This window comes from Trachurus japonicus, chromosome 7 (assembly GCF_045865225.1).
Source record: "Trachurus japonicus isolate A0001 chromosome 7, Traja_1.0".
NCBI lineage: Eukaryota > Metazoa > Chordata > Actinopteri > Carangiformes > Carangidae > Trachurus > Trachurus japonicus.
In genome coordinates this window covers 1,414,794-1,432,620 of record NC_140913.1, presented here as the reverse complement: position 1 = coordinate 1,432,620, position 17,827 = coordinate 1,414,794, and the positions used below count along the sequence as shown (strand labels likewise).

Here is a 17,827-nt window from a genome sequence, read left to right as displayed (position 1 = left end):
AAAAAGCAGTTTGTTTGTTTGTTGTGTTAGAGTTTGGGTCTAAACTGAAAGGGTGAAGGAAATCTCTTCAAACATCTGTAATTTCCAATGAAATCATCACAGATGTGACAGAAAAAATGACTGTTGGCAGTTGTCAGCAAGCTGTTGGCTATATTATGGCTGTTGGCTAACTGTTGGCCAATTTTTGGCTGACAGTCGGCTTGTTGACGGCTGTCGTTCCCGGCTAACTGTCGGCTGAATGATGACCGACTGTCGTCTAAATAATGGCTGTCGGCTAACTGTCGGCTGACTGTCTTGGCTCATCTTTGAAGTAAAACCTGTGGCTATGAGGAAAGCTTTGTGAAGCTCTGACCCGAAGCGTTGAGTCGGACTGTGCAAGGACAAACAGAAAACTACTCATGTTCATTTCAATTATGCCAGCCAATCAGAGCCCTGCACTGTCCTTTGGCCCATCATGTTGTTTGCTGATGAGAGGGCAGTGATGTCACTGAGACCCTGCTGACATCTCATTGATCTCAGTGAGAAAAATAACTTATCAACCAACAATAGTAATAAAAACATTAAATTAATTTAAACTGCTGCCCTGACTCGCAGCAGTTTACTGAAGATGTATGGTATTACTGTGTAATATTTACAGTATTACTGTATTTTTACAGTATTTGTATTTATATTAACAGTATTGCAGTATACAGACTGAGTGTGTGACACATGCAGTAACCAGTTTCATACTTTCAGAATAAGAGTCTAACCTGTTTTCTGCAGATTTCAGTTTGAACAGTCTGTTTTTGACAACACTGTATGTAATGGTAGATACTGTATTGTTGTTGTTTTTTACTGTAATATGGCAGAAACACCAATTGTTAAGTTCCTCAAACTTTGCGAGCTACATCTTAAAAACGTTCTTCATCAGCATTTAATGTAAAACTAATTTATTTAAAATGGAACCTACTCTTTCCGTTACTGCAGATATTAACACTTCTGTCTGCAACACTTCCTGTCTGACCTGTAAATTTAATAATTCATTAGGGATTTCACTAGTTACAAACCTGTTTCTTTTTAACACAAAAGTGTATCACTTGTGACATCATCAGTCCCAATGATTGTGATGCCATTTTGCTGTAAATTGCTTTTTTAAATCAGCGATGTTTCTTTGTTAAAGTGAAACAGGGTTAACTGAGCTTCAGACACTGCAGGTGTTCAAACAGGTGACACACCTGACTGATTCAAGGTGTTTCTATGACAACAAATTCTCATCATATAATTCCGCTTTCCCAGGATCCTTTCAAAAGTCCCATCATCATTATCATCAACAACAACCTTTATTTATCCAGGCAAAAGTGCTAAGAAAACATTCTTATTGAAGCAACAGCCTGGTAGGAAGTCTTTAAAGTTGTAAATCTGTGCAGTGAAAATGGAAGACGCCTGTTCAATAAGCTTTAAATTATTCACTCTTGTCTTCATCTCTTCATGTACTGAGGTGAGGCTCTATACTGTTCTGTGATTGATTATTGTGTCTCTAGGTTTCTTCTTCTTCTCTTGTTAGTGTTTACCTCCTATTCCCCAGCAGCATTTCCATCTCCAGAAAAAAATCATAATTTCCTGTCCTTTCAGTTTCCCTTTGTCAGACTCCACCTGCAGATGCAAAGATCCCAGCCTCTGTGAGAACATCAGCACAGACTCGGCCCTGAGGCTGTCAGAAGAGCAGGCTCCTTCTCCTGGATGGACTGTTTGCTGAGAAGAAAGAAAAACTGGATTTTAATTAACAAGGTGAGAAACGTTTATTTAAATGTAACTTTTCCACGTGGAGCTGTTCTGTTACCTGTATTCTGTGTGTGTGTGTATGTGTGCGTGTGTGTTACCTGTGTCAGGTGTTGCTGTCGGTTTTGTTGCTTCTTTCTCCAGCTGGATCTCCGGCAGACTGAAGATGGACGTCGCTGAAACAACAATCACAAGATCATTGTGTGACGCTGTTGTACACAGTGACAGCACATAACTCAAAGGTTGTGTTAGACTTACTGTCGGGAAGTGACATCACTCTGTTCCCAAGGTTACTGAAGTAACGATGATTCAGCGACTCCATTGCAGAGATCCTCTTCTTCCCTTCAAACTACAGTTCAAAGTTTGAATTAAAACTTTATCATCAACTTCTTACAGTATTTTATTTTTTAGATACGATGTCACCTCCTGTTTGTGACACGTTTACTGACCTGGAGGAACTTTGACAACAGCTCCACTCCTTCAGTGCTGAGCCTGAACAACACACATGTCATGCACACATACACACACAGTTATTTGGTGCATTATTGGATGGACACATCAATAATGCATAGGCTACATTTTATATCTGTGTGTAGCACTGTACCTGGGGGTGTGGTTGCTCAGTCTCTCTGCTCTGTATTGAGGGTAATTGTATGTCACAAACTCCTCATTAGAACTGATCCCAGGCCAGCTCTGCTCTGTCGGAGTACCTGCACAAAAACACATCAAATACAAATAAAAATAACACATCAGTTATATAAATACATCACATCCACATCCTCTGCATATTCGACTTTGGTGTGAAATTTATGGAAAATGTAAAACGTTCATACTGCAGTGATATTATATGATGAAAGTAGGACATTTAAGTAAAAGTATGGAATGGTAATGTATTGAAACAAAAGTAAACAATGGTGGTGTGTTATAAACTGTTTTCTTGTCTGTAACAACATCTATGTCACGTCTGTCCGTCCTGGGTGAGGGATCCCTCCTCTGTTGCTCACCCTGAGGTTTCTCCATGGAGTTTTTCCTCAGTGGATGTGAGCATAGATATATATACGTAGATGCCGCATTCGGGCTTGTTTGGAATGTCTCACGGCCGCCATCTTGAGGAGTCAGAGGGTTTGACAGTCAGAGGGTTTGACAGTTGTGAATCTGGCAAAATGCCAAACTTTTGTGCCGCGTACGGATGTTCCCATGAAAGACAGTTGTGAATCTGGCAAAATGCCAAACTTTTGTGCCGCGTACGGATGTTCCCATGAAAGAAACGCCAAAAGGAAGAGACATGGAATAACTTTTCTCAAGTAATAAGTTGTTTTATATTATATAACTGTTATGAACTTGTTGAATTTGATGTAGGTAAGTTATCTGACATAAATGAAACTAACGTAACGTATCATAGGGTGGGATATGTGTTACATTTAGTGCATATACCGGTAGTTAATATATTAATAGTTTGTTATTTTGTTGCCTGTATGTGTAGGCTAATAGGCTTATCAGCTGTTTCCCCCGGCTGTGAGTTTGTGGTTGCCATGGTGGTGAGGCCGGCGAGTGAATGTAAACCACTGTAGGCTACCTATATAATTGTGCTAGGCCATATTAAATCAGTTTCATGGCACTGACATTAACCCTAACTGCTAACGTGAGTTATGTACCTGAATTGTAGTATTTATATTAAAACGGCTTGAAAATCGGTTGAAAATTCAGTAATAGACCTCTGCCTCTGTAGACTACAGTAAGTAAAAGTTAGACACCTCCTGCTCAAGATGGCCGCGGCGGCGACAATCCGTTCCAATGGGCAGCAGCGTCAGAGGCGGCATCTACGTATATATATCTATGGGATGTGAGGGTCTAAGGACAGAGGATGTTGTTATGATGCCATGTGAAGCCCTTTGAGACAAACCGGTGGTAAAAATGGGCTATACAAATAAAATGGCCTTGCCTTAAGTTGGTGGGTATACCACAACGAAAAATGTCAATGTGTCAATAAGTTGTCATGTGACCAAAGGATGACTGCTGATGACACTCTGAGAATATCCTGTTTGAAGCCTTGCAGTGGCCAGGTACTGTTGATGGACTGTTATACAGGTGTGGTCTTGGTTTCATTATGTCAGAATATGAACAGCCTGTTGAAGAGGACTGTTTCAATACAACCTGCCATTGAAGCAGAACATCTAGTGATGGATTCATGGATCAGACACTTGTTGGGATGTTTGTGGTTAAAGCAGAAGTAAGCGGAATGTTTGTGTTAATATAAGTCTTAAATAGTTCTATCTTCCGACGGAAATCACTTATATCCACAAGTTTCCGAACGTCATCTATGGTCAAAACTGGCTTCCGGTTTGCCGGTTTGGTGGAATTTTACGTTTACGTTTCCATGGTTTTCAGGCATTGTCATAGTTGCGGTAAACGCATGGATCTATTAACGCTGGCTTTTAACACAGATGTCAATTTGTGTGATATCCACTGTTAAAAGCTGCTGTGATGATCCATGCGTTTTACAGATTTTCATTGGGGGGGGGAAAAAAAAAATCCATGCATTTACCGCGGCTACTGAAACCATGGAAACGTAAACATAACATTCCAAAACCGGCAAAACAGGCTACGTTTTTGACGTTCGGAAAAAGGTGGATAGAGTGTTTGGTCTGAAACACGGGTCTGTCAGTCACTATGCTCTGCTGTAAGCAGAGGAGAAAACTTTCCTTGTATCCTACAACCTTTATCCGATGAGGAGAGAGAACGGCATAAAGGGGCGGTCCTCTCTGTGTGTGCAGCCAAGGGATGCGCGTGAATGTGGTGACGTAGGGACGAGGGCGGGGACTGCTAACTCCATCTGCTGACAGGAAGTTAGCCAAAACCACCGGATCACTTACTTCTGCTTTAATCACCTTGTTAGATATATAGGCAAGGCAAGGCAATTTTATTTGTATAGCCCGTTTTTACAAACAGTTTGTCTCAAAGGGCTTTACATGGCATCACAACAACATCCTCTGTTAGACCCTCACATCCACTGAGGAAAGACATAGAGAGATAACAGCAACAGTTGGACATGTGCATTCAAAAGTTTAGAGAAGGTCAAATGAATTAATTGATTTAATTTTTCATCTGAAAGCACGATATGCCTAACTTTCTGTGAGAAGTGTCAAACACTCATATACAAACACACTACACACTGCCTCCATGACCAAAAATGGAGAAGTTGACTGGTTCTCACCAAGCAGTTTGAAGATGAAGTGAAGTTCCTCCTCCACAGTGGAACCAGGAAACAGAGGCCGACCTGTCGCCATCTCATAAAAGATACAACCAACACCCCTACAGACAGACAGACAGACAGACAGACAGACAGACAGAGAGGCAGAAGAAACTCAATAGCTGATCATAGTATCTCAGTCACCCTTTGTAGTAGCAGTGCCCGTAGTACTAGAGTGTACTGCAGTGGTACTGCTGTAGTAACAGTACTGACCACATGTCGATGTGAGTGGAGTAGTCGGTGCTGCCCAGCAGGATGTCCGGTGGTCGGTACCACAGCGTCACCACCTCATTAGAGTACGTCTTAGTTGGGATGGACTTTGCTCGAGCCAAACCTGAAACACATTCAGTATGACTGAGTGACATCATCAGTACCTCAGTGACATCATTATGTAACATTCAAAAAATTATACAAACTGAAAAATGATTCCACAACAAACAGATATTATGGGTAAATGAAAGCCCACCGGTCCTGCTCTGCTCCCACCCTGGGGGTCTCGGCCCTCAACCGGCCGGAGGTTAGAGTTTTGGTTACAACACTACTACCCCCCCCCCCCCCCCCCTTATTTATTTATTTAGTCTTCTCTTTTTCTCTCATTCTCTCTTTCGTCAATACTGACTACTGTCTTCTCTCCTGGTCCAAATATCTCACACAGAAACCAATCACACACACACGCGCACACACACACAAAAGAAAAAATCTAAGATCACCTTTTTCTGTTTTCGTTTTGTTCTTCTTTTCTCTCTGTTCGTCTTGTTTGTTCTGTGCTGTTGTTGTTTGTTAATCTCCTTTGTTGCACCCCTGTATTATTTGATTATGTGTTCTCACTATATAAATAATATTTTTTTCCACTGACCCAAAAATCTTTTTCTAAAATTCCACCAGATAAAAACACTTGCAGCAAGAACATAAGATACAATGGAGCTTATTCACATCCAACTCAACTCCAAAGTCAGGCCTGCTCAGTCTCATCATTAGAACTGTGTGGTGTTTGTGTTGTTATGAGTTGCACTGACAGATCCTTCACATTTGCCTTCATGTGGAAATGACGAACCTGAACCTGAACAGGACGGACTCACCAAAGTCTGCCAGTTTGAGCTCCCCCCGCTCGTTGATCAGCAGGTTTTGCGGTTTCAGGTCTCGATGGAGAACTTTTCTGCGGTGACAGTATGATAAACCTCGCAGCAACTGGAAGAGAAAGAGCTGAGGAGAGAAAAAAAAACAGTCCAGTTCAGAGACGGGAAAATTGTAATCCTGACAAACAGAAAATAGGAGATGATCTGAGAGGAGAGATGATCTGTGGTGTGATGATGAGGTGATGCGGTGTGTTCATCAGCAACATCAGTAGATGATAGAGCGACTGAAAGCCAAGCTTCCTCACTTTGACGTTGTGAACATGGATCACGTTTCCGCAGTCATCCAGGTACTGTTTCAGATCTTTGTCCTGAAACACACAGAAGACACACACATTTACCCACCATTACACACTCCATACACAAAGTAGTGTGTGCGTGCGTCTGACGTGTGTGTATCTCACCAGATACTCAAACACCAACGTGAGAGACTTCTGCGTGTGGATGATGTCATGGAGTGTGACGATGTTGGCGTGTTTCAGATCCTTCAACAGAGACACTGAGAGAGAAAACACAGGTGAATTGAGTACTCAGTAGTACTGATACTGCAGTAATGATAGTTAGTTAGTTAGTTGCAACCTATAACTTCATGAAGGAGACTGAGGCTGTAAAGTTACATCACAAGATTTTGGTAATGAGGTACAATCTGAACCATGATGATGATCTGAACATAACCACATTTGCTTTTAACTTATGAGCCATCCAGAACTCCCAGGTCTTCAGACAGAGACCTTTTATTAAGTCAGACCTGAAACTCAAGGCGCAGCAGCTTTTTATTATTAGACCCACCACTGTGGAACAGCCTTCCTGAAGACCTGAGAGCAGCTGCCAATGTGGACATCTTTAAAAGCACATTAGATTTTACTTATAGGTTTCTCTATTTTTCCTATCCTTTTATTTCTCTGTTTTAATTGGTTTAGTTTTTAGTCTGCTTAGCCAATTTATTGTATAATTTTAGTTATTTTGATCATGTCCGTGCACTAATGCTAACTTTTTAGTTCCTTTTATTTATTTGGTTTTATCCAGTCTCTGGTGTTTCCTCACAGCAAATTGTTGAGAGTAAGATAGCGCTTCAGTTGCCTTTTTTCAAGTACTTATGCATGTGTAATATGTGAGAGAAAGTGTGTGTGTCTTTTGCTTTGTTTTGTTTGATTTTATGGTGTAAAGCACTTTGCACTGTGCAGCACTGTGTCACTTTTAATTTGTATGAAAAAAAAGCTCTACAAATAAAGTCTCATTGATTAAAAACCTGTTGCAGGTATTAGACCAACTGAGCCAGTAAAGGAAACTCTCAACTCAGAGTCCACCTCAATTCCACAGTGCTGTAGTACCTTCTCTGATTGCAGTACATGGAGCTCCTTCTTCATGTTCCAGTCGAATTTCCTTCAGAGCCACAAGGTTTTCAGTCAGTTTGCTGCGACCTTTATACACTGTAGCATAGGTCCCCTTCAGACAGATGAGGTAGGTGAGAAAGAAAGGTTAGAGATGCAGACATATGAGAGAGGGACAGGTGAGAAAACAAACAGTTGATGGGATCAGGAGAACCACTGGGCCACAAGTTACAAAACTCATCTCTCTCAACGAGAAACATAGGAGTTGGTTATTGATTCTGAGGAGCCACGCTGCTGCTGTGGAGTGGGTGAGCAGCACCACAGATCTGAGTGTCTACATCACACTCTGCTTCAGTGGTCAGGACAGCCCAGCAGGGTCTCTGCTCCATCCTCATGCTAAACCTCCTTTTACTGAGGCACCAATGAAGCATCCAGACCCCCATCCATTGTCAGAACAAACAATTAAAAACTTCACTGAACTTCTGGAGATGAAAACAAACAAATATCATCATGCTGACAAGCCGTTGGGTCCTCACCTCTCCCAGTTTGTCCAGTTTGATGTAGGTCTCCAGTTTACCGAAACCAATCTCTGACTGCAGAAACACAGAGAGAGAGAGACCGTCACATTTCCAACCACTGTACTTCTGCTACTTTTTAATTTTGCTTCAGATATCAACAATTTTCATACAATTATTGATCAGTTTGTTTCAATAATGATCCAGGAGACCAGGAAAGTTAAAATGGAAGAAAATGAAGGCCTTTCGTGTTCCAGAGGCTTTTTGTCAGCTGCATTTTGCTGCAGATGTGCCTCTCCAGATTGTAATGATGATGATTAAGCCACGCCCCCTTGTACCACTAAATATAGACTTATATGGAGTTCCTTGTACCCAGGTCAGCTTTAGCAAATCTGACCTCTTTGGTTTAGAATCAAAATACCTCAGGGTTAGAACTCTAACAATCAACATGTTGAGTATCAGAAACACAATAAAACATACTGTAGAATCGAGTAGAAGCAGGCAGACATACCAGAGATACCCTACGCAGCCTCCTGCTGATTGGCTGCTCAAACAGAGCCGGCCCAATCAGATTAAACTTCTCCAGGTAATCATCAGGAAGACGAATGTCAGCCGGCAGCGAGAGACGCTTATTTATGTCCTGAAACACGACAGGAGACAGTCAGACATACAGGACACAGACAGGAAACAACCAAACAGATAGTAAACAGTGAAATATGTAGAGGAACATATATAGAGGACGACAGGATGGCCAGATGGCGGCTTAACACAACCTTATTGAAGAACGAGTCTTTCAGGAGACAATCTGAGGAAAAATGTACAGAACTTATACAGCTCAATAGGGGATCAGTGAGTGATCCTAAGATTCTCTGGGATGCCACGAAGGGATTTGTCCAAACAATGTTATTTTATTTTTTTCCAATCAAAAAAGAGATAGTCTTCAGAAATTGCAGCAACTCAAATCTAAATATGCAGAATTGGATCACATATTGCAAAATAGTTATTCCAATAGCATAGCCATATAACGAGAGACAGTTAAAAACGAAATAAATTCCTTAGATAGAGCTCAGTCAGAATTTCTCATGCACAGAGTAAGACAGAAATATTACTTCCATGGATCTAGACCTAGTCATCTGTTAGCTATGAAAATTCGATCTAGCGATCTGTTTGCTGACATTCCAACCATTAAATCTAAAGATTGGATGTTGGTAACAGAACCCAAGCAAATAAACTTGGTATTTCAATAATTTTATGCTCAGCTCTATAAAGCTAAAGTAGTGTAATAAATCCACATGTGATACTTTCATCAATAATCTAGAATTACCCTGCTTGTCTGAAAAAGAAGCTAAGAGATTGGTGGAACCTATCCACCTTTTTCCGAACGTCAAAAACGTAAGCCAGTTTTGCTCTTCCGGTGGAATTTTATGTTTACGTGGTTTCGGTAGTTGCGGTAAATGCACAGATTTTTTTTTTCTCTCAATGAAAATCTGTAAAACACATGGATCATCACACTAGCTTTTAACAATGGATATCACACAAATTGACATCCATGTTAAAAGCCAGCGTTAATAGATCCATGCGTTTACCGCAACTATGACAACGACTGAAAACCATGGAAACATAACATACAATTCCACCAAAACCGGCTTCAAAACTTGTGGATATCATTAGAAGAATTAGAACAAGCTGTGAAAGAGATGCAGGTAGGAAAGTCACCTGGAAAAGACGGGATTCCTCCTGAATTTATCTTAACATTCTGGGATATTCTTGGTCCTTTTCTTTTAGATATGATACATTATTCTATAGTAAAGAGGTCATTTTCTAGGAATATTAATATTGCTTTAATATCCCTATTATTAAAAAAAGACAAGGACGCAACGGAATGTAGCAATTATAGACCTCTTTCATTACTGAAGTACTTGCCCGCAGACTACAGGTTTATATGACTACACTAGTTCACTGCGATCAAACAAGTTTTATTAAATCCCACCTGGCTAGTGACAATGTTAGACGACTGCTACATATTGTGGATTCAGTGGGCAATAGTAATTCAGCAGTGTTGTCTCTGGATGCAATGAAAGCATTTGACCGCTTAGAGTGGTCCTACCTATGGTCTGCACTAGAGAAAATGGGATAGGTGAGGGCTTTATATCAATGATTAAAGTCTTCTTATCTAATCCATCTGCAATGGTTCTGACAGGGAAAAAATGCTCGTCTTTATTTGATGTTTCCAGGTCATCAAGACAGGGCTGTCCACTGAGTCCACTTTTATTTGCTCTGTCACTTGAGCCACTGGCCCAAGCAGTGCGCCAAGCAGATAATATCCGTCCAATCTCAATTCATGATACCCAACATTCTATATATTTATATGCTGACGATATATTACTGTTTTTGGAGGATATAACTAATTCCATCCCTCCATTGATTTCTATCTTTGATTATTCTGGTAGTATATATCTGGTTTTAAGATCAACTGGCAGAAATCAGCGCTGCTACCACTATTACCAAATAATGCTGGTGTAGTGTAGCCTCGTAAACCAGCCGCTCCTGGAAATGCATTTCATTTCATTTCTGAGGGAGAGTCTGGCCTCATTCCCGTTGTAAGCGTTTGGGGTGGGCAGGAGTTGGGCGGGAGTAGTAGCGTTGACAGACAACCCCATTCAGCCAATCAGCAAGTTGGTGTAGTGACGGGGCTTTGCACCAGTCGGTTCCTGATTGGCCAACGTGCTGTGTCAATCACAGCGGCGACGCTGATTGGCTCGGCCTTCTGAGGGTTTCAGGCCAAACGCTTACAACGGGGATGAGGCCAGACTCTCCCTCAGAAATGAAATGAATTGCATTTCTGGGAGAGGCTGGTTTACGAGGCTAGGTGTAGTGACCAATATACTCATATTCCCATTACCGGTAGTCCAGCACTTCACATATCTTGGGATAGAGATATATGCTTCTCTTAAATCTATTGTAAAGAACAACTTTATGGGTGTCTTTAAGAAAATCACGTATGATTTTGGACAGATGGAAGACTACCAAATTCATTGCACGCTCGTAAAGCTATTATCAAGATGAATGTGCTATACCGAGAGTTAATTTTGTAAGTTCTATGATACCGCTTGCTCCCCCAGCGGGAAGCTGGGAAAAATTACACAAAGATATCAACAGATTTATCTGGAGGGGCAAGAGGCTTCGTCTGAAAACTCCAACAATCCAGTGAAATAGACGGGACGGAGGGTTGTCTTTGCCCAACTTTAAATTTTACTCTTGGGCTTTTACCCTTCGCTCACTTACTGTTTGGTTTAATCCCACAGCCAATATTTCGTGGCACCCATTAGAAGAAAATATAGTGCATCCTTGGTCTCTCAGAGAAGTTATTTTATCTAACTTACCAACCAAAAGTTAAAATTTGGCCCAATTATATTTCACTTGATCTCAATCTGGCGTTGTGTGGAAAAGCTATGTAACATTACAACGCAATGGCATTCAAACACCCCAATTTTTAATAATTTCAATCTACAAATTGGGGGTACACCCATCCAATTCCCACAATGGGGAGATTGGGACTCATTCATCTCCCTAGTGATATCTATGATGGAAATGGCCTGCGCACATTTCAACACATTAAATCTAGTTTTAATTTACAGAACACATCTTTCTTTTTTACTTACAGATTAGAGCCACACTTAAGGCACAAGGATTACCAAGTGATGCCAAGTTATTTGAACATCCCTTGACTGAGTAAATAGATAAATTAAAAACAAGGGGTGTGGTCTCTGCTATATATCAATATATTTTAAAGAAATCATATAAGCCTTTAAATTTAGATGCCGTATGGATAGGGACATATCAGATTGGGATCCAAACTTTGACTGGAATGATGTATGGACTAACGTTATCTCATCTTCCAGGAACCCAGATCACCAATTTATTCATGATCAATTTGTGCACAGAACTTATCTTCCACCCTGCAAACTCCTGGAAAATCCTGGATAGCTCATCATGTACTTCATGTTCACAGAATAAGCCAGGGACTTTCATGCATATGGTCTGGGAATGCAAACCTGCCACCGAATTTTAGCAGCAGGTTGCAACAAACACTTATATTAAATAATCTATCCGCAATCAATTTACCACAGTGTCAAAAACAAAATTTACTACTTGCTGGCCTAACAGCAACAAAAAAGATAATTGCAATAAGATGGAAACCACCACACACGCTTAACATCTCTCATTGGTATTTGACTTTTCTTGATATTATCTAAATGTTAACATTTCCATGTTTCCCACATTCTGTGTCATAAACTATAAACTGTCTTCTTGTGTAACAACATCTATTGCACGTCTGTCCGTCCTGGGTGAGGGATCCCTCCTCTGTTGCTCACCCTGAGGTTTCTCCAATTTTTCCCTGTTAAAAGGGTTTTCCATGGAGTTTTTCCTCAGTCGATGTGAGAGTCTAAGGACAGAGGATGTTGTTGCGATGCCATGTAAAGCCCTTTGAGACAAACTGTTTGTAAAAACGGGCTATACAAATAAAATTGCCTTGCCTTGCCTATTTGGAAATATCTACAGCCCGAATTCATAATGCAAAGCAACAAAATATCTTATCTTGGCACATGGCAGGATTGCTGGACTAGACAATTGGGAGGCAGAGAGACAGAGAACAGTCAGAGTGGTAGGTGTGTAGACAGGTGATCGTGTGTGTGTGTGTGTGTGTGTGTGTGTGTGTGTACCTCAGTAGAGATCTTCTTGTTCCTCAGTCTGACTCTAACTGGACTCTGGACGTCATCTGAGGAAGAAGCTGGATCACTTTCTCCATCTGAACTCATCTTCACATCTTCATGGACGATCTCTGAAAACACACACACAGTGATAAACAACAGGGAACTTCATCTTACTATTCTATTAGTATTTGTAGACAGGCATTTGTGGTCCTTGTACCCAGTCTGTTGGTGTGGTTCAGGTAGGAGCTCAGGCTGCGTCCCAGGCCTCGGGGTTTCCTCAGTGAGCTGCTGTACGACTGGAGGAGAGACTGAACAGAAGAAGAAGAACCTCGAACCTTCAAACCACCAGAGGAACGAAGAGACACCTCTGAGTGAAGAAGAAGAACAACAAGAAGAAGGTGAAGATCATCAAGTCATCAGTGCTGATCTTTCAGGCTTTAAACTCAACTTTACTGACAGTGCAGGAAAAAAAAAAGTCTCCTGTGATGTTCCTGCTGATCGCACCTGTGTGTGTGTGAGTGAGTTACCTGAGTCACTGTGTGATGTCACTTCCTGGTTGATGGTGTCACTCAGCGTCCTCTCCCCTCCCCCGGCCCCTCCCCTTCCCAGAGTAAGTGACAGCTGCCGTTTGATTTTCCTCATCCTCTCCATGAGTGGGGGCCGGGGGGGCAGAGGGGGGCGTGACGCTGAGGGAGGCGGGGCAGCCAGCCTGGATTCCACACCTAGATATAACAAAGGAAATAAAACGCCAAATGTCAAAGTGTCCACTATGTCAGGGCCTGTCCCAATATGCACACTCAATCACACTTACACACTTGGGCACTTGGCGTGTGCGTTCATGGGCTTAGTGTCAGTGCGCAAGTGTGTCCCGTTTCTCCAACGACCGGAAGTGCAGCGCACTTGATTTGCACTTTACCCACACTTAAAGTAAGACCGCATCCGAGCGGTATTTGGCCAAGTATAAATCCCACAATGCACCACGGTGAAGTCCGCCGTCACCGGGAGCCACAAGCCTCGTTTAGGAATACAACTGAATTAATTTCAATAAAATGAAATTAACTTTCTATCTCAGAATTATGACTGTCATATTTTGTATTCATCATGCTCTGTTCATGTTTTTATTTTTTTGTTTTTCTTGTTTGTTTTATTTACTTACATAGTTGGGCTTATACATTTATGATTTGAATCTTGCGCATAGACACTTTTGGAGTAGATGAGACTGTGATCCAGCAGCACTGTTTATTAAAACTGTTGCTGTGCTGTGTGTGTGTGTGTCGTAGTGGCACAGGCTGCACTTGTCAAGTTTGTCCTGATTGCTTTTAAATCTCCCCCCACACGCTTGGCCACTTAATCCATGCTTGCACACTATATGTAAATATACGTTCCGCCGGCAAAACGCCACCAAAGTGTGTGCGTAACCAAGCGCACTGAGCCAAGTGTGGAGAAATGGGACAGGCCCTCAGAGTCTGGGGGGCTTCTGTTGATGTGATTCATTATTTAAGGGATAGTTCAACATTTTGGCAAATTGGCCCATTGCCATAATCCCTATAGTTTTAGCACTAAGTTTGTTACCTTTAATTGTCGTTGCAAGCTATTTTTAGAACGGTGGAGCAGAGCCACGAGCTGCTCAGAGCTACGCTACGGAGCCTACGGAGGCTAGGTAGCCTGACGTGCACCTCCAAAAAAGGTCGCTTCGACGCGTCGCGACGCGAACCACAAGGACTGTGATTGGTCCGCTCAGAACGTCAGTGTGGTAATTCACCCGCTCAGCCTCGACTGGTCAGACAGACCACCTCCGCAAACGTCTTCTCCGTCACCTGCGCTTTAACATTTGCAATAAAAGCGTTTGTTTTTCAGTTGCCATTGTTTACTGTGACCGGAAGCAACGCGTTCCCTCGACGCAGAACTTCGAATGCTCAACGACGGCGTCGGGTCTACGCCATAGGTACGCCGTCACCGCGACGCAGAAGCATAAACCAGCCTTTAGGCTCTCTATACTGGTACCGGTAGGCAATATTTTTTTTCGTAGGATAGGTCTGGGAAAGTCCCGCCTTCCCCGCCTCTGATTGGCTGGATGAGCTCTCCTTCGATTGACGTCATCTCACAACAGTACTGTAGTAAATTAAAATACACACCAACTGAAGATCTAGGTGCAATCAGATGCCATGGCGTAGCGGTTTGCATTTTCGCCTGCGGTGTGGTGAATCCGAGTTCGATCCCCGCTGGTTTCACATTCCGAAAAATTTAGTTTTTAAATTTATATTCCAAGTTTACATTTTGAGTTTGAGAGAAGTGTAATTGTGTTTAGTAAAAAGACCAGGTAGAGTGTAGACAGGCCAGATAAGTAGAGAGAGTCCAGGTAGATCTAGGCACTTATCACACTTTGCCGACAGCCTGCGTTTCACAGCCGTTTAAAAGCCGTTTCACAGCCAAAACAAACAACCAATCAGGCGAAAGTCCATCTAGCCAATCAGAGTCAAAAATGGAGCCCATCTAGCCAATCAGAGGCGGGAACGGCGGGAAAGGCGGGACTTTCCCGGACCTATCCTACGAAAAAAAATGTCGCTACCGGTAGAGGGGGCGGGGCAAGCAGTGGTTCATTTGCATTTAAAGGGACAGGCACTGAAACCAGCCGTTCTGAACAGGGCTGTTTAGAGAGGATGAAAAGAGCTGTGATGTTTGATCCTTGGGGGATTTTGACCAAAGCATGTCACAGACATGTCTTTAAGACACCTGGGAACTATTTTAATCTGTGGAAAAGGGGCAGAATATGTCTCCTTTAATAAAGTTGCGTTAAGAGGCGACCAACACACACTGCAGCTGTTTGCTCTATCCACCTCTCCACAGTTAGCACTGACTCCCCACACACGAGGCCCATCACAGGGATCCATCATCACCACCCAGCTGCAACACAGACCCACTGTTTGATCATGTGACTTAAAATGCTGCGATCTGTTCCCCCTCTCTGTGAAATAACAAGTGGACAACAACAGTCTTCATTCCTCTGGTTTAGCCCCCAAACCATAAAACCAAGGTCAGCTGCTGGCTAAATACATACGAACATTTATTTGTGTTACCTAGTGTGTGTGTGCAGTTGTTTTATTTACTTTATCAACCACTGTGGTGCCTCTCTCTGCTGATTCATTTCACTGTGTCCCCTCACACGCACCCACAGAGCTCACAGTGGTGGTGATGACGATGATGATGATTATGATGATGGATGCTGAAAAACGGTAAATCTTAAGCTTGCCTGTCCTGAACTGAAAGCCTCAGGTAGAACTGTGCTCTCATCTCATCTCATCTCATCTGTTGGACTTTATCAATCCAATGACCACGGACAATAACCCATCTCAGTACCTGTCCCATCTCCAACACAAATAGTTGAAAGCTGGGAACATTTGTAGCAAAGAGACACTGCTGTTCCTGCCTGGGACTGATGAGGCTGTTTACCAAGAAGGCTGCTGCATCATCGGAGCATCTCTATGGATTAGAGGATTTATTTTAGCAAAAATGTATTTGTAATTAAAAAACGGATCGATGGGCCATCTGAAGTGATTAATGGGCCAGAGTTGGTCCATAGTACACAGTGTACTACATGTGAGTAATTGTACAGTGTATTGCAAGTGAATATAGATTGTACACAGTGTTTACATCTAGTATAAGGTATAATCAGTGTATTATGTGTGAGTATATTGATTGAACACAGTGTACTATATCTGAGTATAGTGTGTACATGGTGTATTACAGGGTGTAGGCAGTACACTACATGTGAGTAAAGTGAAGGAAGAAGAGAAGAGGTGAATGATGGATCCATTCATGGAAACATTCAAATCAAACAGAACACTTACTGAACACTAGCAGAGTGCATCTAATAATAATAATAATAAATTCTGACACATCTGACACAAGGCTGTCGAGCTGACATGTAACACCTGACAGATAAGCTATCATTACATCACATCACGGTTTACCTTTACATTAATTAGGAAGGCTAACGTTACATGACTGTGTCAGTATAAGCCCCAGATAACAGCAGCTAACAGTTAGCAACAGCTAACAACAGCTAACAGGATGTTTATGTTAACCTGACGGTTCTTTCTGGTACTGTGTGTGTGTGTTCTGCATTATCCGGTACTGTCTACGTTCTGCGTTCTCTAGTCCTCTAGGTTCTGTGTCCTCTCTCTCTCTCTCTCTCTGGTGCTGTCTATGTCCTGTGGTTTGTGTCCTCTCCCTGGTACTATGTTCTCTTTGTGGCACGGGCTATGTTCTGTGCTCTCTGGTACTGCCTGTGTTTCCTCTGTGCTACTGTAAATGTTCCGTGTCCTTTCTCTGGTGCTGTCTATGTTCTGTGTTGTCTGGTACTGCCTGTGTTCTGTGGTATCTCTGTGGTACCGTCTATGATCTGTGGCCTCTCTCTGGTTCCGTCTGTGTGTTGTCTTTCTGGTACTGTCTCTTCATGTTTTGTGTCTTCTCTCTGGCACTTTCTCTCTGGTACTGCCTAGGTTCTGCATTCTGTCTGTGGTACTGTCTACGTTCGGTGTGTATTTTCTCTACATGTTAATGTACTGGTGTGTGAGGAGGGACCCGTCTATTTGCTTCAGTGAATGTCCTCAGTCAGTGTGTTATAAATACCAGCGGAGGCAGTCGCCCCGTTAACGGCTCCGTCAGTCTTTAGTAAAAACGGTTTCCCGATCACGCGGGGCTCGGCAGTAAGGCTTACTCACCGGGAAGGTTTGTCCCGGTCGGTCCCGGGTTGTCTTTGGCTCGGTTCAGTCTGACAGGTTTCTGGGTTTTCCTGGCTCCCAGTAATCTGCAGCCATGTTGCTGCTCCGCTCAGATCCGCTAACTCCGGTGCGTCCTGAGGTAGACATCAACCGCACCGTCCTGACGTCACTGCACGGCACCCCCGGCACGTGCCCTCCATTGGTCCTCGATTTATTTTTAATTAAAAAATGTACACACCATGTAAAAGAGTTACTCAAAAAAAATCTCCATCGGAAACAACTAAATTCCAAAATGTCGTTAAAATTAAATCTTTACATTACAGAAATTTGAACAGTGGTTGAAAAAGAAAAGAAAAAACTTCACAGGAGGAGAACTGTATCCGGCCTAAATTTAGTGTAGG

At 42.4% G+C, this 17,827-nt stretch overlaps 1 protein-coding gene across 2 annotated transcripts; it reads right to left on the bottom strand.

The window, feature by feature from the left end:
• Nucleotides 1–824: 824 nt before the first annotated feature.
• On the bottom strand, nt 825–17,588 carry cdk16 (cyclin dependent kinase 16). Of its 2 annotated transcripts, none has more exons than XM_085780740.1 (17): nt 17,427–17,588; nt 13,230–13,424; nt 12,920–13,069; nt 12,712–12,830; nt 8,499–8,627; nt 8,009–8,065; nt 7,473–7,587; nt 6,546–6,640; nt 6,390–6,452; nt 6,088–6,211; nt 5,222–5,342; nt 4,973–5,070; nt 2,363–2,468; nt 2,208–2,250; nt 2,017–2,107; nt 1,860–1,934; nt 825–1,731 (listed from the first exon to the last, which is right to left on the bottom strand). In XM_085780740.1, exons 2-17 carry the CDS (start codon nt 13,351–13,353, stop codon nt 1,694–1,696), a joined length of 1,548 nt encoding a protein of 515 aa, XP_085636866.1. In that variant the 5' UTR covers nt 13,354–13,424; nt 17,427–17,588; the 3' UTR covers nt 825–1,693. The 2 variants fall into 2 exon arrangements, with proteins under 2 accessions (XP_085636866.1, XP_085636867.1); XM_085780741.1 differs by having other exon boundaries at nt 1,276–1,748; nt 17,427–17,450.
• Between the last annotated feature and the right edge of the window lie 239 nt (nt 17,589–17,827).

Excerpts from the sequence above, each read along its gene's own strand:
- cdk16 (XM_085780741.1), bottom strand. The coding sequence starts at position 13,353 with ATGGAGAGGATGAGGAAAATCAAACGGCAGCTGTCACTTACTCTGGGA. Across the intron at positions 5,343-6,087 it reads GCTCAAACTGGCAGACTTTG|GTTTGGCTCGAGCAAAGTCC; the intron begins GTGAGTCCGTCC and ends AATGTGTTTCAG. Across the intron at positions 2,108-2,207 it reads TGTTGTCAAAGTTCCTCCAG|TTTGAAGGGAAGAAGAGGAT; the intron begins GTCAGTAAACGT and ends TTTGAACTGTAG.